The 24,546-nt window shown below is 41.5% G+C and overlaps 1 protein-coding gene across 2 annotated transcripts in view; it reads left to right on the top strand.

Annotated features, from left to right (window-relative positions):
• Positions 1 to 24,546, top strand: part of cyth3b (cytohesin 3b) — an 89,109-nt gene that overhangs the window by 36,226 nt on the left and 28,337 nt on the right. Inside the window, exons 1-9 of one of the 2 annotated variants that reach the window (XM_084678033.1) lie at positions 4,895 to 5,106; positions 8,389 to 8,471; positions 8,741 to 8,805; positions 9,468 to 9,534; positions 10,651 to 10,769; positions 11,231 to 11,311; positions 11,797 to 11,909; positions 14,054 to 14,202; positions 14,674 to 14,785. In XM_084678033.1, coding sequence (XP_084534159.1) covers positions 8,768 to 8,805; positions 9,468 to 9,534; positions 10,651 to 10,769; positions 11,231 to 11,311; positions 11,797 to 11,909; positions 14,054 to 14,202; positions 14,674 to 14,785 — 679 coding nt within the window. In that variant the 5' untranslated portion in view covers positions 4,895 to 5,106; positions 8,389 to 8,471; positions 8,741 to 8,767. Of the gene's footprint in view, positions 1 to 4,894; positions 5,107 to 8,388; positions 8,472 to 8,740; positions 8,806 to 9,467; positions 9,535 to 10,650; positions 10,770 to 11,230; positions 11,312 to 11,796; positions 11,910 to 14,053; positions 14,203 to 14,673; positions 14,786 to 24,546 lie in introns of those variants that run through there. The other variant, XM_084678032.1, reaches the window with a different exon arrangement.

Here is a 24,546-nt window from a genome sequence, read left to right as displayed (position 1 = left end):
AACCAATCGAAAATGAAATTCGTTGCCAACGCTTTTAAAAATCGATTTTAATCGATTTAATCCATTCGTTGTTGCAGCCCTATGGATTCCACGATCAAAACAGGAGCTAGTTAGCATCTTCAGATTACTTTAAATTGCACCATTTTTTGGTGGTGGAAAATATGAGAAGGTTTTTATAATGTAGGTTAAAAGGCAGTTTAGCATATAACAATATCTAGACAATATTCTCAAATGCAATATGATAGGCTAAACTTTTCCAATCTGGTCAACTAACAATCAAATTGCTGAATCATGCCCCGAATAATCTATTGTAACGATGGCGCTAGGGGTCTATATTGGAGTGGGTGCGTAATGATCGGACGCAGAGAAGAAGACCTTTTTATCCTGTGTCCCATACACCGCTCGACTACAGGTTTTATTACTACACCACCAATCACATGTGAATGCCAACAACAAGTCATTAACTCACATACAATTCACAGTTATGGCAACAACGATAACTTATAGTTACTAATATCCATACATCATCCACTGACAAACCTAATTGACAGAACAACAACACTCAACTCAAACATGCATACAACATTAACCAAACATGAAATAAGTATGTGAATTGCGCCACCCACAATCCTGTGGGTGACAGCGCGAGTTAACACGCGACCAATCCGTGGATCGCTACACTATTAACCACTGTCAGTTTTCTGGCCAGGAGAACAGTTTTTCTGGTCAGATGACTTGAGCAGTCTGATGGCTCTAGCAGGTACCACAGAGGAATGGGAGGGGCGTTCTTCATTCAGATGAAGTGTGTTTCGAATGAACCTTTCTCATTACAGTTTTTGACAATCGCTATGTCATTTTTTCAATACTTCTAACAAGTTTCCTAAACTCTTAACACACCATCACACCTACCACACACATTGGAAAAACTGTTAATTTCATGCTCAAAATCACACATTGTATACCTAACTCAAACACTAATTTTCATAACACAAAAATACACTAAACAATACACCATGTCTACCAAAACACTAACACACATTCTCTTTCAAAAGGAACATTGAGTCAATCATAGCACAATGTCATGACAAACACTAACATTAGATGGAATTACAGAAACTGCATTATTTTATAAATGTGTCAGGTCTCACAGTATATAGATCATAGATTGTGTTTTGCAATGCAGTTTCTTTCGAGGCCTCATTACATTTTTGTTTTGTTGGGTTTAGTAAATGCATACATTTGGTTTCTTTTGCTGCAGAAATTGAGAACAAAAAGGAATGACCCATCTCAGAGTAGCTTTATAGAATGTACGGTTACTGTATTGAAAAAAAGAAGACAATTGCAGCAGTAAAGGCTTCATTTGCAACAGGACATTACCGCAAGAAATATGCAATATAGCTGCCATTTACAGTATTTCATCAGTTACCCTAGCTCTGGCCCTTCTCTGAGCTCCGCCACGCATTCTAACTCCTCTCCCTTGTCCTGGTACTTGTCTTCCCAGGTGAAAAAAAAGTATACTAATATTTCAAGCATATTCACATTTTCAATAGTACATTTTAAATATACTAAGAAAAAGTGTACTATCTGTGAATATATAAAAAGTATACTACCATCATGCTTTTACCAATTTTAACGTTACTGTTTTTTACAGTCGCTAGGACACATTTCTCAATACATAAGTCACGTTTCCAAAACTCTTCACACAGTGAACACCACAGAAGTATATGTGGGCTAAACTGTGGATCATTTATCATTGTTTTGGCACAAAATGCATTCAATGACTACATCTTTCAAATTACATTCATTCTTTTCTAATTTCGACACAACAACTGCCAAAACTCTATGTACCTACAGGCCAATTTGCACATGCTAACATACTGTTTTCAAAACTGTTAAACTTCAGTTCAAAACAATAACATAATACAAAACTGAATAAGACAGAAATTTACTAAATTTCTACAGTAATATTGGAATGAAATATATTTCGAATCTAAAAATTAAATGCTATAAAATGATCTCTATGGAAAGGTTGTGTCAGGTGAGGAAAGGGATTCTGAGAGAAGAAATCAGGCAACATTTGTATGGGACAATGTGGCATTTCACCACTCCTGTGCAGTCACTGAGTGGTTTGCAGCCCATCCCAGAATGGTATAACTTTTCTTCCCACCTTACTGTAATCCCCATTCCTCAACCCCATAGAATGGTTATTTTCCTTATGGAGGTGAAAGGTTTACTGTATGACCACCATCCACATGATCAAATGTCCCTTCTGGACGCAATGAATGCCTGGACATTGCCAGGGCTGGATCAGGCATGCCAGAATATTCGTTCCTAGGTGTATTGCCCTAGATGACATAAGATGTGATGTGGATGAGAAACCTATGGCCAAATGCAGATGATTACAGTAGCATTCCTATTGTATCTGTATCAGCGGATGATGTGTATACACATTGTTGTATTCTGGAAAAAAAGAAAGATATACAACATATTGAAGCATACTGCATCATGTCTGATTCATTCCAGTAACATATATTGTAGTGAATTCTAAACAGTAGAAAGGTGTCCTTGTTTTACATAAGACAACGTTGTATAATGCTACCTGTTGTTAGTGATTTTTAGGTCATTGTTTTATGGGTGACAAAGTATGTTTGTTGGCTGTCAACCTGTCTAGTGTTATGGAAGAATTAGTTGATTTGAGACTTGTATGAAGTGATTTGGTAGTTTTAGTGCATTTTGAATGTGAAATTAACTGCTGTGCCGAGCTGAAAGTTGGTTAGGAGAACTGTGTGAAGAGTTTTAAAAAAGTGACTTAAGTATTGAGAAATGGGTCCTAGCGACTGTAAGAAACTGTAATACTTTGAACACACTTAAAAAAAATAGTACTACAGTACACTTAGTTAGTGAATATATTATAAAAAAATATACTTTAAGTAAAACGTACATGTAATTTCTAAAGTGTACAACTGGAACTTTGTTTTTAAACATATTATTTTTATAATAATATGTTTATAATAATGCGGCTTATAGTCCGGTTTAAGAACAAAAAAACAGCTTTTTTCAAGATCTCTATTTAATGCTCAACACTTGAAAGGGGGCTTATTACTTGAGGAATTATTTTCTGTCGTCTCAGTTGCACTATCAGGGCTTGTAAATACAGTGACTTGCTAAAGTAGGCAAATGGCTAGTAGAACATACAAGTTCATAATAATTTCAGTTAATCAAACAGCTGCAAGACCCAGTGAAATGTTATAGGCTAGCTAGCAAGCTAACGCTAGCATTGCTAACATTACTAATTCAACTTTGGTAGTGTAAACAAGCTCTTTGTAAGCTGGTTTTAGATATAATTGTATATGATCATGTGGACCATGAGACACGGACGCGGTCTCTTTTCAAAACTTGTATTTTACCACTGTTCTTCTTGACATAGCCATTCGAACAGCCCTCACTGATTTCACATAAACTAATGGTTTAACTAATGGTTCTTGGCGGTCCGATCCTCGGCTGCAGAAGCTAGCTCTAGGGACGTGGAACGTCACCTCGCTGGCGGGAAAGGAGCCTGGTGTGCGAGGTAGAGAGATTCCGGCTAGATATAGCCGGCCTCACCTCGACGCACAGCATAGGCTCTGGAACCAGTCTCCTTGAGAGGGGCTGGACTCTCTTCCACTCTGGAGTTGCCCTTGGTGAGAGGCGTTGAGGGTGGGAATACTTGTTTCCCGTCGGTTCGGCGCCTGTACATTGGGGTTCACCCCAGTGGACGAGAGGGTAGCCTCCCTCCGCCTTTGGGTGGGGGGACAGGTCCTCACTGTTGTTTATGCTTACGCACCAAACAGCAGCTCAGAGTACCCACCCTTTTTGGAGTCTCTGGGGGGGGGGTGCTGGAAAGCACTCCTCCCGGAGATTCCCTCGTCCTCCTGGGGACTTCAATGCTCATGTGGGCAATGACAGTGAGACCTGGAGGGGCATTATTGGGAGGAACGGCCCCCCGATCTGAACCCGAGCGGTGTTTTGTTGTTGGACTTCTGTGCAAGACACGGCTTGTCCATAACAAACACCCTGTTCCTTGGGCAAGGCACTTCACTCTACTTGCCTCGGGGAGAATGTCCCTGTACTTACTGTAAGTGCATCTGCTAAATGACTAAATGTAAATGTAAAGCTGCTTAGCTTGTTTGGGATTCAACTGGGATTTGACACTGCAAATACACACACACACAGCTCTGGGTAGGAGGATGCTTGGCATCTGGAAAGCATCGGCTACGGCTAGGTGTGAAAATTACCTACAGCTTGCCGACGTGGTTGTGATGACGCTCTGAGCACTGGTGTGAAGAGGCAGTCCTCTAAGAGTCTGGAGGAGAGGCTGACATGCCTCTGTGTCAGTTTGAGTCATGTTGTGTACACAGTGCGAGGATAACATGTGTGCAGAGCAAACGTGCAGTATTTGTGTAGGTGTGCGGGTCAACTGTAGGCATTACACTTTTGTGTGTGTGTGCTCCTGTATATTAAGCATGTGAAAACCATTTATGTGAGTGTAGAGTGTGTGTGTACAGAGTCCACGTGGTTAATCATTGATATTAAATGACACTCTGTTCATCTTAGCATGGCCTATGTACAGTGGCGTTTTTATATGTAAAAAAATTGGTGGGGCAAAAAACATTTCAAAATATAGGATACCAGTAAGCTACAAAAGTCCCTCTTGCTACTGATGTGTTTATTTAACATGTCAACAAACAGCATGGCTCCACACAACACTTTTAACGACAGAGTGGCTTGCTTCTACCAGGTGTTGTAGTACACAAACTGGAGAGAGAGAGACCTTCTTGTGTAATTGCTCTCCTTGTCTCTCACACACATGTAAAATGACCTCTGTCATATTTACAAACCTAAATTAGGAATGCAACCAAGCTCAGAACCAATGTGCCTACAGGGCCATGCGCAAACAGCAATGAGCTCAACACAACAGGAAGGCCACAACGAAGCAGAAATACAACTTTTTAGGGATACAGATCCATTCTATGACAACAACCAGATAAGCATGGACACACTGACACGTCACAATCTTTATCGATCCAGCCCCATAATATGACCAATGCACGGAGCAGCACCACAAAGGTAGGATGATAAAATATGCTTTCACTCACCAAAGCTGAGAGCTCACTTGAAGAGAAAGGTGCCTTCTTTTGTATGCTAACTAGACTAACCGTTAGCCACTTTTTCTTCAAAAACCACTCCACGTTAAACATGCGGTTATACTTTTACCCGCAGTTTGAGCGATGACAATATCGTGGCTGATGGGCACCACTTAAGCTGCTTTAATTCAACTTTCTCCTCCAAATTAAGGGGTTATAGGGTATATAAGGGTATATAACCGGTGCTCAAGTATGAAATCCACTTTATTCATTTTCTCAAGTTATCTGGCGTTTGTGAAGCTAACAAGCTAGCTAAGACATTTCATTGTGAGAGAGGGTCTAGCCCCACCACGCTCTCCTTTTTGCCGACTAATGTTGGCGCCAGAAAGATAGATAGCCAATCAGGTCTGAAATACGAAATGACGCTGTGGTGGGGCAACTGGCTCTCAGCCCCACTAGCATCAAATTTGTGTGATCTACTTTACATTACATTACATTCTGAGCATGCGTATTAATATTTTCCCACGTCCAATGTACATTGCATTGTGAGAGAGGGGCTAGCCCCACCAGAGCCCCACCTTCACGATTAGCCTATGCTAACTCGAATTGGCAGAACGCAGTCTGAAGCAACAAGGCAGGGACCAATGAATATGAAATAAAATCTTAACACAAACGAATGAAACGAAACAATTTAGGAAGACGCTATATTCATAGATGCCCCACCTGCCCCTAATGGCCAGTCGCCACTGCCTATGTATCTCCTAGGTACTAATTACTTCAACTGAGGAACTACGTACGTTCACCTGGTGTTCAGAGACCTGATGTCCACAACGGTTGTAATTTATGCAACAGCTTTCATTTGACTAATCAGTCTGATTCATGTTCCTTGTTAGTATTTTCCAGGAGAATAATGTGAAATGATATGAAAGTTATATGGAGTGTGAGGTGGTTTAGTGGCACGTACAAGGTCATGAAATACTAATTCAGGATCAGGTACATTTTGTACTAAATATATTTTAGTTGTAATTAAATTGTACTAAAGCACAATTTAGTGTATTAAGTGTACTTTTATGTGCTGAAGTGGAACAACTTCAAGTATACTTAGTGCACTTTAAGTATATGGACATAGCCGTATACTTAAAGTGTATTAAATATATACTTGTATATATTTAGTACAGGGATATGAGCACAGGGAGAAATGGCTTGAGTTCTTTGAATATGCCCCTTTCAAAGGCAAATGTTCAAAAAAGTACATTTTAGACACAGTTCTCAAGCTTTTATTTATTAAATTATAACCAACTCTTGTTAGATGACGTTATATCCATTAATAGGCGTTTGGTTTTGTATGTTGAACATATAAAACACAGGCCACATTTCTAAACTGATGATAAATTGAAGGCAGTGTGAATTTCGTGGCATTTTGTTTGAATATAAAGTTGACAGTATATGGTAAGTCTGCATTATGGAAGATTTCGGTTACCAAAATAACTATTAAGCTTTCTTTGCCTGGCGAGAACAACGACGGAGGTGTTCATGTTCAATGCGTTGGAAATCATACTCATATCACGAAGAAAAAAAGCAACATATGTGTTCCATTTGGAACAGCCCTGTTTTTAGCCCTATAGCCTATTTCTAAAAACCAAGTGAAAGGAATCCCCTACAGTGATATGAGTATGATTTCCAACGCATTGTATCGGATGAAATAAACTGTTAACATGAACAGCTCCGTCGTTGTTCTCGCCAGGCAAAGAAAGCTCGCTCATTATTTTGGTAACCGAAATCTTCCAGAATGCAGACTTACCATAGCTTACTGTCAACTTTATATTCAAACGAAATGCCACGAAATTCCAAGCCTGGTTGTTAGTAAAGCCGCGAACAGCACAACAGGTAGCCTACCAGAGCTCCGCAATGACATTTTATAGCAATAATAATATGCCACAATATTAATGACAATATATGTTTAAAAGCAAACCAGTTTTAGTGAAATTACAGTTAAAAATTTAATTCTTCTTGTAAGAATCACTGTTGACGGCTGGCTGGGGCTTACGTATACCAAACCGCAACTTCCGCTGCTCCCGGAAATTGTACGCATTATAATTTCTACAGTAGACCCCCTGAGAATAAGGTGGATATGAGACATTCGCTGCGTGAAATCAGTGAGGGCTGTTCGAATGGTTATGTCAAGAAGAGCAGTGGTAAAATACAAGTTTTGAAAAGAGACTGTGTCCGTGTCTCATTGTCCACACGATCATATACAATTATATCTAAAACCAACTTACAAAGAGCTTGGTTACACTACCAAAGTTGAATTAGTAAAGTTAGCGATGCTAGCGTTAGCTTGCTAGCTAGACTATAACATTTCACTGAGTCTTGCAGCTGTTTAATTAACTGAAATTATTATGAAATGTTATGTTCTACTAGCCATTTGCCTACTTTAGCAAGTCACTGTATTTCCAAGCCCTGATAGGGTAACTGACACGACACAGAAAATAATTCCTCATTCAAGTAATAAGCCCCCTTTCAAGTGTTGAGCATTAAATAGAGATCTTGAAATAAGCCACTTTTTTGTTCTAAAACCAAACTATAAGCCGCTTCGAAATAGAAACTGTCAAAAAAAGAAGGTACTTTACTCTACCACACACTAAAGTACAGCAAATGTATACCAGTACACTGAAGGCTGAATTAATGAAGGGACTTCGAAAGTAACTTGAAATATCCTAAAATGTCAGCATATTAAAATAATTAATAAGTAAGCTTTAAGTGCATTTTTACAAAGATCATTTTTAGCATGCATTTTAAAATATACAAATAATATGTTTCAAAACAAAGTTCCAGTTGTACACTTTAGAAATTACATATACGTTTTACTTAAAGTATATATTTTTTATAATATATTTACTAAAAGTGTACTGTAGTACAATTCTTTTTAAAGTGTGTTCAAAGTATTAACGTTAAAATTGGTAAAAGCATGATGGTAGCATACTTTTTATATATTCACAAATAGTATACTTTTTCTTAGTAAATTTAAAATGTACTATTGAAAATGTGAATATGCTTTAAATACTTTAAAGTGTACTTTTTTTCACTTGGGATGTGACAGTTTGGGAGGTTGGGATTCATTAAGTAGGAATGCAGAGGTCTTCCTTGTTAAATTAATATGTCATACTGGTCAGTGAGTCAATTTAGTTTAGTCTGATCAATCTGTCTATCTCTATGTCTCTCATTCTCAAAATACCACACTTTCTCTCCATCTTACCTTCTCCAGTACCTGAGGATCTCTCCTTGGAAGAAAGGGATGAGCTGTCCAACATACGGAGGAGGAAAAAAGAGTTACTGGACGACATTGAGGTGAGCAAACAAAAAGTTGTTTCCTACATCTCTCCCTTTGTATATGATGTGTAGTTTCTATGACTGATGTTTTTATTTAGTCTCCTGTAACGTCAAATAAAATGGACAGCCACAAAAACTGCCTCCGTATACACAATCAATATTTCTTCCTGACTTCATAGTGCAGCTTTATTGTATTATGTTTATCTTGTATTTATGAGTTGAGTTCAATAAAACACCATTTGTAAATAGAGTAATCTATACTCAACTAATTTCCTATGGTTTTGCAGAGGTTGAAGTTCGAGATTGCTGAGGTGATGACTGAAATTGAGCAGCTAACCTGTTTGGGGGAGAGGCGAGTTCATTACCTCTATTCTCTTTTTATTTCAAATTGTTCTCTTTTCCCTCCTCTTTTCACCCCGGTTATGTGCAAAGACCAACACACTACATTGTTCCCCTCCACTACCTCTTCTAATCCTTTCAGCCATGCCTGAGCTACCCTCTAGTCACACACCTGCCTGGTGTGTGTTAATCCCTTCTGTTTGCGAAGCAGTGCAGTCTCAAGCAAAACATTTGCTAAATGTCAAATTCAGGGTTCCTTTTCAGGGTCTCTCACCTTATTGGCAGTTTGAGCCTGTTGGTAATGAGGTAAAGGTAGAGTGTGCTATAGCTTGTTTGTCTCAGGTGTACCTGAAAATAACATTTATTTTGAGCATAGAGGTACAGAGCATACACACACACATACACACTCCTCCCTCACACAACACTGACACACTCAAGCATATACAGTTGGAATCCTCCAGCAGTTTGAATAATGTCCTTAAGTGTCTGCAAAACAATTGACTCAATCTCTCAGCTTCAACTTAATCTTATTCAGACTGAGACCAATCTCAATGTCCAGAGTTGTATCCTGGACAAACAGTTGACCTGCTGAACAAATAACATCAAGTGTTTATAAAACTGCACCTTTACAAGAGACCTCATGGCTGTCTTTCTCTCGTGTTTGTCCAACTGCAGCAAAACAACTCAACGAAACAAACAGATTGCTATGGGGAGAAAGAAGTTTAATATGGACCCCAAAAAGGTTAGTCATGGTTATTTGTCATAATAACCATGTTCTGGACTGCTCTGCAAAAGATCTGAGATTGTGTGTTTTGGACTTGAATCAATAGGCTTGGGCAACTTCTCTTTCTGGATTGCCCTACAAAAGGTCTGAGAATGCATTTTTAGGATTTTAATCGAAAGGCTTGAGCAACATAGGTTCTGGACTGCTCTGCAAAAGGTCTGAGATTGTTCTGGATTACCGCAAAGATTGCGTCCTGTGTTCAGAAGGGTTTTATTACTTTTAATATGATTGTTTATTGATTTTATGTATTGTAAAGCACTTTGAGCTGTAATTCTTGTACAAAATGTGCTATATAAAAAAGTCTTATTACCGTATTTCTTTGATTAAACGCCGCCCACAAATAAACGCCGCCCTCAAATAAACGCTGCACCAAAAATGAACATTGTGTAATAAACGCTGCCCCCGATCAAACGCCGCACCCCAAACAAAAGAAAAGCGGTTATTTAATTGGTTTAATTAAAACACCGTATTTATTACACTGTTTAAATCACAAGTGTACAATATAGCGAGGTAGCTGACTTCGCCACTCGCAAATTCACCTTTCATCAACCCCAAGTTTTATGTTGCTGCTGGTGAGTGCTTTCTGCACGGCTTTCTGTTTGAAAACTAAAGTGTAAGAACGTTTCGGCATGCTGCTACAGATTTCTACACAATGTAGACACGCGCTGCTTAAAATGTAAACTAGGCTTTGTGTTTGACCTCCTTGTCTATTCTTTGTTTGTCTATGGCCTCACTGTAGCTACAATTCACTAAATCTCTCTTACTACTTAAACGTTTAATCGAAGAAATACGGTATTGTAATTCTCAAGCCACAACTTCTAAAATATAAAACTGTGATGTCCTCCTAGGGCTTAAATATACATTTGTTTTTCTCATGCTAGCCTAAATAACTATCTCAATGAGTCCATAAAGAACTAAGATGTACTTCAAGCAACTTCAGGGCAATATTAAAATTGCACCACATCCTCGATTCTATCTGGTCTTATCTCAGAGTAAGTTCTTGTAATGTCCTGCAAGGCCTCCTGACACCTGCATCGAAACAGATAACTGACACACTGCGTGTTTGTTTTCCAGGGGATACAGTTCCTCCTGGAGAACGACCTTCTACAGAACACGCCCGAGGACATAGCACAGTTCCTTTACAAGGGTGAGGGCCTCAACAAAACAGTCATTGGAGACTACCTAGGAGAACGGTCAGTTTTGGCTTCATTTACTCCTTCATGTTTCCTCTTCCTTTTCTTTCCTTTCTTCCATTATTCTCTCTTGGACTGCTCAGACATGGGCATTAATCCTCAGGAAATGGAGTGTCTGGATGTTTCTGTGGTGAGTTGGAGACAGTGGAATAGCTCTGGCTACATGTGGTTCTAATCTCCAACCAATTCTGTGAGAATGTCAAAACAATGTTTCAATAGTTGGATCTTGGTCCTGGTACAATAGCTTTGCAGTGTTTGAGGCCCTCCAACCTTACCTGAAAATGCATTTTTAGAGTTAAAAAAACTTGAAAGTGCAAATTCCTTTAACAATCTTGTTAACAATGTAACAATCTATTGAGGAGGTTCTTATCTATTTAGGAGACGTGAGGATAATTCAGTAACAGCATGGCAGAATAAACCTGGCCATGTTTAGTGTTTGATGTGACATGTTTCTCTTGCAGTGATGACTTCAACATCAAAGTCCTGCAGGCTTTTGTGGAGCTTCATGAGTTCTCAGACCTTAATCTTGTACAAGCTTTAAGGTGAGCTGTTTGTGTTTATGTATGTGTGTGTGGGGGGGGGGAGGTGGGGGCTTGAATGTGTGTCTGTCTTCTCATGTTCCTCTTGTGTCAGTGGAGGAGACACTTGAGGAGAGGACTAACAAATAATTTATTGAACATCGGAAACAAAGCCTGCTATATGATGATAGTAGGCTCCATCATCTAGAAATTAAAAAGCTGCAGGCGTGGACCCTCCCGTTATTCAGTCTTTGTGTTCAGTTGAAATTGGTTTTACACTTTCATGGATGCATTGTAGTTTATCATGGACATTATAATGACGGCTCCCTTTTACATTGTTGAGAGCCTCTCCTTAACAGGTCCCTCTGTCTTACCCTCGCCTGTTCTCACTCTTCCTCCCTGTTTCTTTCTCTCCTCTGTAATTCTATCTCTCTCCCTCTCTCCTCTCTCTCTCTGTAACTCTCTATTTCGCTCTCTCTTTGTTTTTCTCTCTCTCTCTGCTGGTGTAGGCAATTTCTGTGGAGCTTCAGACTCCCAGGCGAGGCCCAGAAGATCGACCGCATGATGGAGGCCTTTGCCTCCAGGTATTGCCAATGCAACCCAGGCGTCTTCCAGTCCACAGGTACAATGCTACACATATACAAACATGCACACATACAAACACACATACACGTAAATACCTAGATTATCAGTCAAGACTGATATCCTAATAATTAACAAACGAGCAGAAGAATGATATCTGGAAATGATAACCTTTCTAGAAAGTTCACTACCGATCTGAAATTAACTCTGTCTAATTACTGAAATATTTAATGACTCAGTGTCGACCGACAGACTGCTAGTTGCTGTGTAATCACCATGATGATAATAATATTGATCGCTGGTCAATAGGAGAGGGTCGTTAGTGCTGTGTGCACATGCCACACGTTGTCCCCTGTCCCTAAGGTTACCAAGGGTGACGGTTGGTCCAGTGAAGTGGTGACAGGGAAGGTGATGAATATGTATGTAGTGCAGTGGTGACACTCCCAGACTAAGTAGGAGATGCTGCGACTGGTTGGTTCTTCCATAGGGAATAAACATGATATATGGTATTTGGGGTGGGGCATGTGTGTGTTTGTATGTGTAGTTCTGGTGTTTGTGTGTTTGTGTGTGTACATTATGTATGTGTGTGTTTACAGTATGTATGTGTATATTTGTGTGTGTATGTATGTGTGTTTGAATCCTGTGATCCTGTGATGTAGAACCTTCTGTGTTATATAAGATGTTTGTGTACACATTGCTTGTGTACACATGTACACATCTCCGCCTGGATTACCAAGGACCACCTCCAGCTGAACCTCACCGAAACAGAACTTTTCATCAATCACGTGGGATCTGCGACGGTGACCCCTTCATCCTCTACCAGGAACCTCGGGGTGACCATGGATGACGAGCTCTCCCTCACAGCCCACATTGCTGCAGTCTTCCGGTCGTGTAGATTCACCCTCTACAACATCCGTAAGATCGGGAGATACCTGTCTGAGCACTCCACCCAGCTGCTAGTCCAAGCACTTGTCCTCTCCAAGTTGGACTACTGCTGCTCGCTGGTCTCCCAGCATGTGCAACCCGCCCTCTTCAGAGGATTCAGAACGCAGCAGCCCGCCTGGTCTACAATCTACCCAGACGCTCCCTTGTTACCTCGCTCCTTATCTCTCTCCACTGGCTACCCCTCACGGCCCGTATCAGGTTCAAGACCCTGATACTGACCTTCTGAGCAGTGAACAGGACTGCACCCGACTACATCAAGTCTCTCCTGCAGCCTTACACCCCCACCCGTCACCTACGGTCTTCGGTCTTCTTCAGACAACCGCCTGGTGGTCCCACCGCTCAAGACCGCCTGGTCTCAACACAAGCTCTTCTCCTGTCTGGCCCCCCAGGGATGGAATCAACTCCCCACCTCCATCAGAGACACTGACTGTCTCTTCACCTTCAAGAAAAGGCTCAAGACGCACTTGTTCTGAAGTACAACGGTACTTAGGAATGGTTTGCTTGACCCGATTGTTAGTTTCCTCAAGGATCACAATGACTCTTGCTTAGAGACTTGTTGCTCCTGTGGTTAGTAGTAACTGAGTTACATTTTTGTCCTCGCTGTGATATATTGTTACTCGCAATGTTTTGGGGCACTTTGTAAAGCTCTCTCTTGGAAGTGGCTTTGGATAAAAGCGTCTGCTAAATGAATAAATGTATATGTAATGTAAATGTAGGAAATGTGTGGGTCTGTGTGTGGGAGGAGTGAGTTGATAACTGTGGTAGATCCATGGTTTGGGCTAATGAATGTGTGCATGGGTGACAATGCTTGACTTCTCTTACTGTAACTGATTAGTTTATCACTTTGAAAGTCAGTGATGAGTCTGTCAGACAGGAGTACTGCTGGGTGATAACTCACGTTGTTCGTCTGATTCACTATATATATCATGACAGCCACACACAACCCCTTCTTGTCAGTACAGCGTCTCAGTCTCTACTAGATGGTATATTATAATGGGATTTTTTTTACATAACATAAACGTTACATGACAGTTACTAACTAAATTGACAGTAACTGGATATCCCTGAGGTTGGTCCAGATTTTTTATATCATTAGAAAGATCACAATGTCCTCTCAGTTTGAGTTTGTGTACAGTAAACAGTCCCAAACACAACTACTTCAAAACAGTATTTCAAGTTTGAAGGTATGATGCTGGGTTCCCCTGATATTCTGTATTATTCTGTTTGTTTTTACCTCAGACACGTGTTACGTGCTGTCTTTTGCCGTCATCATGCTGAACACCAGCCTGCACAACCCAAACGTGAGGGACAAGCCCCCTGTGGAGCGCTTCATCTCCATGAACAGAGGCATCAACGAGGGGGGCGACCTGCCTGAGGAGCTGCTCAGGGTGTGTGTGTGTCTGCTTGTGTGTGTGCGAGTGTATGTGTGTGTGGGGGTGTGTGTGTTTGTCTTTGTGTCAGTGTGTCAGTGTGTGTGTGTTTAAGCAGATGAGCAGTATTAATAATGTCACATTTGCTGAATGTTAAACCCACAGCCTGTGGCCAAGTTTTAAAAGGGCACACTGTCAGGAAATTTACTGAGTTTTTCTCCTAGTCTCTTCTTCGATCTCATGTTTTGCCCAGACTAGCACACAGACAAGACCCAGATTTAAGGTGCAGAGGTCACACTTCTCCTTTCCTAGAAGGATCTAGCTGTTTAGGTTTTATGCACCGGTAAGCTGAGGAGCTACAGTGAATATTTGTGTGTGTGTTCATTTGCAAGTGTTATGAGACACTAATGCCACCCTCCTCTATCTCATCTATCTCTGGCTAATCCTCTCACCCTTCTTTGTTTCCCTTTCTGTATTCTCTCTACCCAGAATCTGTATGAGAGCATAAAGAGCGAACCTTTCAAGATCCCGGAGGATGATGGGAACGACCTGACACACACGTTCTTCAACCCAGACAGAGAGGGCTGGCTGCTCAAATTAGGTTGGTAGGAAAGGATACAATTTTCCTTGTAATAGGAATGCATGACTTCTCAGGATCATCTCTTGATCAGGACTAACCTTAACTAGGTTGTCTTGCATACCATATTACCAGGGGTTAAAACTCACGATATTATGCCCAGTGTGGCTGTGCAACAGAAAGTCACCTGCAATCAGTGTCTGGTCCTGCTTGAAGTGTCTCCTGGTTGAGTTATGTTTAGCAACAGCCTTGAGAGGATGTCTGAGGAAATCAGAGAACGTGTTTACCACATTTATGCTTATTCTGGATTCAATGGAGGATACCCATAATAATGGTTTTAGTATAGTATATAGTTTAGTATATAGTATTAACATGTCACATTTGAGAGGGCAGTGAACTTCCAGTGTGATTTTAGCTGGTGCGTACAGATCAGAGTGTGTCTCAGCGCTGTCATGCTGGCTGACGTGTTACCATGCCATGTTACCATGGCAGCTCGTAGACTGCAGTGATCAGCAACCTTCCCATAATACATTGCACAAACACAATAAGGGGCTGGGAAGTTGACAATGTCAAAAATAACCTTTGAGGAAATCTTTATCGGTGTGGTGATAAAATGTATCAGTGGCTCTCTCTATTTCATTAACTTTTGATTGAGTAATGTCTCTGTAGTAGTGCTGTCAAACGATTAAAATATTTAATCGCATTAATGTCATAGTTAACTCGCGGTTAATAACGCATTTTTATCTATTCTAAATGTACCTTGATTTCTTTTTGTCCCGTTATTTTGTTCTCATTTGAATGCTCTTATCAACATGGAAAAGTGGAAAGGGATTGCTTAGTGCAAATGTTTTTTTTAAATTGAAAACAACATTGCAATCGCCTGGCTTTGACGAGGGGGCGGAGAATTTGCATCAGCTGTGTGCTTGGCCATCAAGAGGTATTTCAGACTGAACATGCTGCGATGATAGCTCAGTTCACAATGACAAAACACACAGATCACTTTGGTCTTGTCAATGGGACCATTTGGCAACTTTTTTAAAGTAAACTTTCCATTCAGAATCTTAATGGCATCCATTTCGGCGTCTTGCGTTCGCCATCCACTCAAAACGTAAAGTTAGCCTTACTACTCTTTAGCCAGCTCGCAAGCCCAAACAAGTGTGTGTGGCGCATAGAGTTAATATAACTAGAGTAAGCTACTTTTGTCTTCCAAGATGGCGTCCCCATTAATTTCTATGAAAAGTGCTCAGTGGCGCAGTGAGGCAAGCGAGAGTGCGAAACTGGACAGCACCATCTTTCCACTTCCGACTCTTCCGGTCTAGCTTTAAACAGTGGCTCTTTTTTTCCTTAGCTCCAAGACCTCGTGCACGCTTGCAACTAGCTGTACACGTCATACTTTGCGACAACCAGTCGCGAGCATAGATTTATATGGTCGCCAGCGTGTGAGCTAAGACATTGCAGTGGCAGAATGGGGTACAAGTCCGATAAGAATCAGAGACATGATGCAAACTTTACGGAAATGTATGCTGTCACTGTATAGTATTCTTTTCACTTGGTTTTTAGAAATAGGTTATAGGGCTACATATAGGGCTATTCTAGATGGAACTCATCACATATGTGTTTTTTTTTCTTTGTGATATGAGTTTAATAACGTGATCTAACAAGACTTGGTAATAATGTAATAAGTAAAAGCTTGAGAACTGTGTGTAAAATATACTTTATTGAACATTTGCCTTTGCAAGGGGCATATTCACAGAACCATATAGGCTACAAGACGATTCCATCAGATGTAAGTGGGGGTGAAACATAGTCACTGAGAATCTTCATTGTCCCACAAAAGCAGTCTGGCTTGATGACACAATCAAAAAAAAGAATAATGGGTGTGTTTAACAAAAGCTTCTGAAGGCAAGACTAATATTATTTAAATATATATCATTTCCTATTGTGGTTAACAGTTAAAGTATTAATCTTCGTCTTTGCTCCAGAGACATGTCAACAAAATATGCTCGCGCTTAACATAATATAGTTGCCATCATGTCATGAACGTTTTTACGAAAAATCTAATCTGTTTTAAAATAGCGGGAATAAACTCAAGACAACAACTCAAGCCATTTCTCCCTGTGCTCATTAGATATAAGTCTATGGCTCATTCAGCTCAATGTCAATCGGCTATCGGCCAGTGTGAACTTTTGTGCTCGTGCCCTGTTAGTATCCGCGAGCACATTTGCAGGCAACTATTATTGGCAAATAAATGGGGTGCTAGTTTACCCATTTTGGCTAGTAGTATGAGCCAGGTTCGAGAATCGAACAAAAATTGTTAGGGCAGATAGTTTTGTAAATGTTGACTGGAGTTAATAGAATAAAGACACGGGAAGACACGGGAACCTAACCGTAAATGCAATACCACCTACATCCACTGGGGCCGTTGCTTCAAGCCGAGGGGTGGGGGTCTGGGAACTATCCACCTTTTTCCTGGTCAACAAATTTAATCATGATTCATTGCGGGTTTCAACCGGAAGCCGGTTATCGTTTTCCGGTTTGAAGCTTGTGTACGTTTGATAGCTCGTAGATTGCTATCTTGTTTGCTGTAAAAGCCGGTGTTTCTCCATGGATGAAGCACAAATTGACAAAAAAAGGAGGTGGATACACACCATGGATGTTTTAACAAGTCGTGACGACATTACCGTAACAGTCCCTCATCTATCCCGTCTGACGGAGTGGCTAGATGACATGAAGCAATGGCCCAATGTTAGCTACATCAACGTTGTTAATTACCTTTTATTTTCTGAAGGTGTTGATGGCGATGAGTTGCGTAATTACACAAGCACAGAAGCATATACTTACTTGCATAGTAACAAAATAGGTACAGTATTGTTGAAGAAACACAGCAGCTTTATATTTTTGAAGGCAGCAGTAGAGCCCAGTCAGAGTGTCAATGTCAATGGTGTCCCACAGGGCTCCGTTCTTGGACCCCTCCTCTTCTCTCTGTACACCACCTCACTTGGACCAATCATCACCTCCCATGGCTTCTCCTACGCTGACGACACGCAACTGTACCTGTCGTTCCCCCCGACTGATCCGGGGATCTCAGCTAGGATTGAGGCCTGCCTCACAGACATCTCCGCCTGGATGACCGAGCACCACCTCCAGCTGAACCTCACCAAAACAGAACTTCTCATCATCCCGGCTAAACCCTCCATCTCCCACGATCTGTCAATCACCCTGGGATCTGCGACGGTGACCCCTTCATCCTCTGCCAGGAACCTCGGGGTTACCATGGATGACAAGCTCTCCCTCACGCCCCACATTGCTGCAGTCTCCCGATCGTGTAGATTCACCCTCTACAACATCCGGAAGATCAGGAGATACCTGTCTGAGCACTCCACCCAGCTGCTAGTCCAAGCACTGGTCCTCTCCAAGTTGGACTTCTGCAACTCGCTGCTCGCTGGTCTCCCAGCATGTGCAACCCGCCCTCTTCAGAGGATTCAGAACACAGCGGCCCGCCTGGTCTACAGTCTACCCAGACGCTCCCATGTTACCCCGCTCCTCATCTCTCTCCACTGGCTACCCATCAACGCCCGTATCAGGTTCAAGACCCTGGTACTGCCCTTCCGAGCAGTGAACGGGACTGCACCCGACTACATCAAGTCTCTCCTGCAGCCTTACACCCCCACCTGTCACCTACGGTCTTCTTCAGACAACCGCCTGGTGGTCCCACCGCTCAAGACCGCCCGGTCCCAACACAAGCTATTCTCCTGCCTGGCCCCCCAATGGTGGAACCAGCTCCCCACCTCCATCAGGGACACTGACTGTCTCCCCACCTTCAAGAAAAGGCTCAAGACGCACTTGTTCCGGGAATACAAAGTCACTTAGGAATGCTTGCTTGATTGGACATAATGTTGTTTCCTCCAGGATCACAATGACTCTTATTGAGAGACTCGTTGCTCTTGTAGGTTAGTTAACAAAGTTAACTCTTGTACTCGCTGTGAAATATTTGACTGTTGATTGTTCTTCTACAGGTACAGTCTTGCACCTTTTGGGGTTCATGTTGTTTTAATTTGTAACTTGTATAACTGCATGCTCTTATGGGTCTTCCCTTTTGGCACTTGTTTAGTTTTTCACAATGTATGCTTCATGTTTTGGCTGCTTGCAGTGTTTGGGACTACCTCGTTGTTATGATCAGTGACCTATGCTCTTTTGTAAAGCTCTCTCTTGGAAGTCGCTTTGGATAAAAGTGTCTGCTAAATGCATAAATGTAAATAAAGCTAAACATACAGCATGGGTAATGCTGAGGGAAAGTGGAGTAATAGACATTTACTCATTTAGCAGACGCTTTCATCCAAAACTGACTTCCAAGAGAGAGCTTTACAAATTGCATAGGTCACTGATAATAACAACAAGATAGCCCCAAAAACATTGCGGGTAGCCAAAACATGAAGCACATATTGTGAACAGTTTTTGTGAATAAGTGCCAAAGGGAAGAACAATAAAAGCATGTAGTTAAGCAAGTTACAATACATTACATTACAATTCATTGAGACAGTCGGCTGCTCTTGCATTGTCGGGTTAGTCAGTAACCATGTAGTAGTCATGTAGCCATGCAGCAGCTATTCTGTGGAAGGTAAAAATATAATACTACATATACACAGCACTTGACAAAATGTACTTTTACACTTGCTGTCTTTATTTATCCACCTACTATTAACATTACCATTAATAATACCAATATTGATAATGATGTCATTATTGCATTATTGCGTAGCAAAGATAAAGCTCCGGGATCAGGTTACAGTTCGGTTGGCTTTTTTTTTTTTTTTTTATGGAAAGAGAAAACATACACTTTCCTTGGAGGGTGTTATAGTTTCAAAGCTGTAAGCCACGCTGTTTTGCGTTCCTCATTCCTTGGCATGGAGTGCAAAGCATAGTGCGACACAGACAATTTCTTCCAAATTGTTGATATTCAAAGCAAGACGTTTCCGACAAAATCTTCAATTTTCTTGAATTGTTATGGCAACCAACAACGGCACAAGTTGAACCTGATCTCATGTTAACAACTTTTTAATTAAACACAACTTATTCTAATCAATGTAATGTTGCCTTCTCTGTTGACATCATGGTACGCTAGTAGAGGTTAGCCGCTGAACAGGAAACAAAAAAACGGAAAGCGGAAGTAGTTCAGCATCCATTGGTTGCTGGAGAAACAGGCAGATAGGGCTCTGTTCGAAATGCCTCCTTTCTTCCTATTAAGAGAGCAAGGACTGTTCGGAACATATGTCTATGGTTCGAAATGTCTTAAACCTTCTCTTCCGCTCTAATAAGATACCTTGAAATACGTCACATAACGGTCATTTTTCAAGAGAGCATATGAGCTGCCCAGAGAATGTCTAATAAAGGGAGAACTCCCACTCTAGGGAAACTTCCGGGTTCTGAACTGGTTGCAGTTCCACTCTAGTTCCATATTAGGGCGCTAACGGTCAAGTGCAGAATGAATGAAGGTCTATGGAGCTATACCCCTCAAAATCCACTTTTCTCAGGATATAATTTTTTGTCTAGTAATTTGAATTCTGAAATCGAAAGGGGAGGCCAAAAAAAATACACACCACTGGGTGTTAGATTATTTTAAAGTTGCCTTTCTGTTTTAAAAAGCCTTTGTAAATGGCATTGAAGTCATACACATCGTACGACCAGAGCTACTGCTTGACGGCAAGAGTTTTGGCTTGCTACTGTTGTTGCAAATGTTGCTAAGGCTCTGACATTCTCGTTCTGCTTCAGTTGCCATCAAGCGGGATCTCTGTTCGTAGTCAGTCCTTCACTAACCAATCAGCATTCGTTAGCAGAGTGTGTTATGGGCAACAACGACTTAGCCTGTAAGAAATCAAAAGGAAATAAGTACTCGTTCATTCAACTTTTGACCTGTAATCCATGTTGAACATGCAAAAACTACAATCAAATCTGAGATTTATCAACGACAATCAGGCGAAAGACAAATTTAGCCGTTAAGCTCCATAGACTCCCATTCATTTTGCACTCGACCGCGATCACTCCCAGTGGAACTCTGGTGGAACTGCAACAAAATTCAGTACAATGGGGCTTTATAGGGAGTGGGCAGGCTCTCCTTAAACAGGCTCTGAGCTGCCTTGCTGTCTCTATGGCGACAGGTATTACCCAGAACTCTGTGCGCGGGGTTACCGTGAGCAACAAGTTAAACAGAATCTTTTGAATACCATTGCTCTTAAGTTTTTACAATTCATATTTCAGCTAAACGGTACTTGTAAATCAGCATCTGAATTAAAATGTAATGAGAAGTGGGCAGTGTAGTTGCTGAAAATGTACATATTTTATAATTTACCTAATTTGTAAATTTGCTTCAACTTTTCAATAACGTAGCTAGCATTGCAGTGCAGACACTGGCTAGTTGCTGAGTTTAATCATAATCCTATCAAATGAGTTAATTACAAACACAAATGTTATGAGCTATTGACCTATATTAAACACAAGTTTAAAGGGGCAATTGACTGCAAAACCGATTTTACCTTGTCATCGTTGAATAACGACAGTTTGGTGGGTAAAATGAACATACCGTGAATATCAAAGTCCATTGACACCTCTTTCCTATTCAAATCTCAAAAAGAAAAAATGTGTCTGTAAAACACTTTTCAACAAAGCTACCGGTCCTACGTAGGACCGGGGACCGCCCTTTTTGGCTCTGGTCTGTATCTTTGACACGCCCCCGAATTTACATCCAGACCAGCCCGAGGTAGTGTCTATCTGCAATGCTAGTTTAGCTGCGCGCTGCTCTGTGTAAGCTACTTATATGGAATTACAAAGAAGAACGTTTTGAATTATAACAAGGATATTGAAAATGGACCACGGTCGTAAATGCTGTGTTCCAGGCTGTACAGGGAAGGCTAACACTCACAGTCTTCCCAAGGAGCCAAACATTCAACAGGCATGGCTGCTGTTGTCTTATGAGAAGATCCCGGCGAAGTTTGACACTCAATCATTCATTTGCTCTGAACATTTCACCCAAGACAGTTTTGACAACCTTGGACAATAGCAAGCAGGATTTGCTAGGAAGCTGAACCTGGAAAGAGGTGCTGTTCCGACCGTATGCTCATTGCAACCGCAAGCTATAAGGACAGTATGATGTTGTGCTAACAGTTATTAGCAATGCTAACGTTTCCTGTATAATAAAGCATACCAGGTAGAATGCTAAATATGTTTCTACACACATCAAATGACTCTAGCTAGACTAGCTGTAGTTGGCATTAGAAGGGAAGCTTACGAAAAAATAGACAGAAAAGGAACAGCAGTGTGGCTTATTGCTACCGCCTGTCTAGATAATCTATTTGAAAGAACTGGAGAAAGGCAGATGCTTGATACAGGATACGTTAGCATTGCTAGTAACTGTTACTAGTATAGTAACACCAAGACTGTAGGCATGTAAACAAGTTTAGCTTGCTTACGCAAGAGCATAGGTAGAATTTGTGATAATTTAGCCTAGTTTATTGGCAATGGGGCTAACGTTGATTCATGTTACGTTTACATTTACATTTATTCATTTAGCAGACGCTTTTATCCAAAGCGACTTCCAAGAGAGAGCTTTACAAAAGAGCATAGGTCACTGATCATAACAACGAGATTGTCCCAAACATTGCAAGTAGCCAAAACATGAAGCATACATTGTGAAAAAGCTAAACAAGTGCCAAAAGGGAAGACCCATAAGAGCATGCAGTTATACAAGTTACAAATTAAAACAACATGAACCACAAAAGTGCAGGACTGTACCTGTAGAAGAACAATCAACAGTAACATATTTCACAGCGAGTACAAGACTTAGCTTCGTTATATCTAACCTAAAAGAGCAATGAGTCACTTAATAAGAGTCATTGTGATCCTGGAGGAAACTAACAAGTCCAGCCAAGCATTCTTAAGTGCCGTTTTACTCCCGGAACAAGTGCGTCTTGAGCCTTTTCTTGAAGATGGGGAGACAGTCAGTGTCCCTGATGGAGGTGGGGAGCTGGTTCCACCATTGGGGGGCTTGTGTTGGGACCGGGCAGTCTTGAGCGGTGGGACCACCAGGCGGTTGTCTGAAGAAGACCGTAGGTGACGGGTGGGGGTTTAAGGTTGCAGGAGAGACTTGATGTAGACGGGTGCAGTCCCGTTCACTGCTCAGAAGGTCAGTACCAGGGTCTTGAATCTGATATGGGTGTTGATGGGTAGCCAGTGGAGAGAGATGAGGAGCGGGGTAACATGGGAGCGTCTGGGTAGATTGTAGACCAGGTGGGCCGCTGCGTTCTGAATCCTCTGAAGAGGGCGGGTTGCACATGCTGGGAGACCAGCGAGCAGCGAGTTGCAGTTGTCCAACTTGGAGAGGACCAGTGCTTGGACTAGCAGCTGGGTGGAGTGCTCAGACAGGTATCTCCTGATCTTCCGGATGTTGTAGAGGGTGAATCTACAAGACCGGGAGACTGCGGCGATGTGGCCCGTGAGGGAGAGCTAGTCATCCATGGTAACCCCAAGGTTCCTGGCAGAGGATGATGTGGTCACTGTCGCAGATCCCAGGGTGATTGACAGATCGTGGGACTGTGTCAATGTTCCTGACTGTGTTTCATTCAAATAAATAACCTGTGTAATGTAAATCTACAATTCACGATGCATGTTTGTCCAGATCTTGGTCATGTTACTTTTCAGAAAGTTATTTAAAGCTAGCTAGCTAACTAAAGCCGAGTAGAATCAGGATATGGTTTGGTTGCTAAACTGTAGCCTAACGTTCTACCCACCCAAGTCAATCCAGTTTGCTTCAACAACAGAAGTGGAAACAAGTAATGTTATCATTTCAAATGATATATAGTCAATCTGTTGAAAACAGTGTTGTGTAGACACAATAGATTTATTTGCGCGTTTTTATTTCAAGTCTCCAACTTCGGTGTTTCAGCGAGTGCTGCTGTTGGCCGTGTTGTGTTTTTGCTCCCCAACTTCACTCGTTGAAAACCAACCAATCAGCGCGCAGCTTATCTAAATATTAATAAGCATACCATAAAAGGAGAAAAGCTAGTGTTTTTTCCCGGGAACATTTCAGAGGATCTGTCAGTGGGCATAGAACAGCACCCAGGCCATTTTCAACCCAACCAATGTTACATACCCTATTCGGAGACCTGAAGGAACAGTGTGAAATACCCCCAAAACCCAGTCAATTGCCCCTTTAAATACAGTTTAACTTGACTTAGTGTGACAATAAACTTGCGTGACAATAAACTCAATGCAATTGACTGCTGTCTGACAGAGCGCGCTAGTGCGAGCACATAAGTACACACAGCGCGATGACATAAATCTTGTCTTAAAAGACTGTTCAAAATCAACGGTTTTGGAGATACCTTCCCTCGAAAGGACCTGTCTAGTTAGACACCTGTCTAGGAAGGGATCAAGGATTAAGACAGATATCTAAAATTTCGAACACAGCCAAGGACGCCCACACGCGATCTCAACTGGCTAGTTATCCTCCGAACAGCGGCAGTCTCTCTTTTCTTTCTCTCCCTTTAACGCCGAGTGGCGCACATGCCCGCTCGCGGTGTGAAGCCCGTGTCCGTGCTATTCTCCGACATGCACTCTGCTGATAGACAGCCTTTTGTATGGCCGTATTTCTGATACCGTGGCGGCAGAAATTTAGCCGTGGTGGGCCAAATCAACATAGCGGAAACACTGCCATTGGTGTTCAATTCCAGTGGTGTTTAACAGTGCATGCCTGGAGTGTGTGCAAGTTACAGTCTCTTTAATGTTCTAAGCAC

The sequence above is a fragment of the Hypomesus nipponensis genome, chromosome 17 (genome assembly GCF_054491055.1).
Source record: "Hypomesus nipponensis isolate SF chromosome 17, ASM5449105v1, whole genome shotgun sequence".
Classification (NCBI taxonomy): domain Eukaryota; kingdom Metazoa; phylum Chordata; class Actinopteri; order Osmeriformes; family Osmeridae; genus Hypomesus; species Hypomesus nipponensis.
Note: the sequence above shows the minus strand (reverse complement) of the source record. Positions and strands in the feature narration are given on the sequence as shown.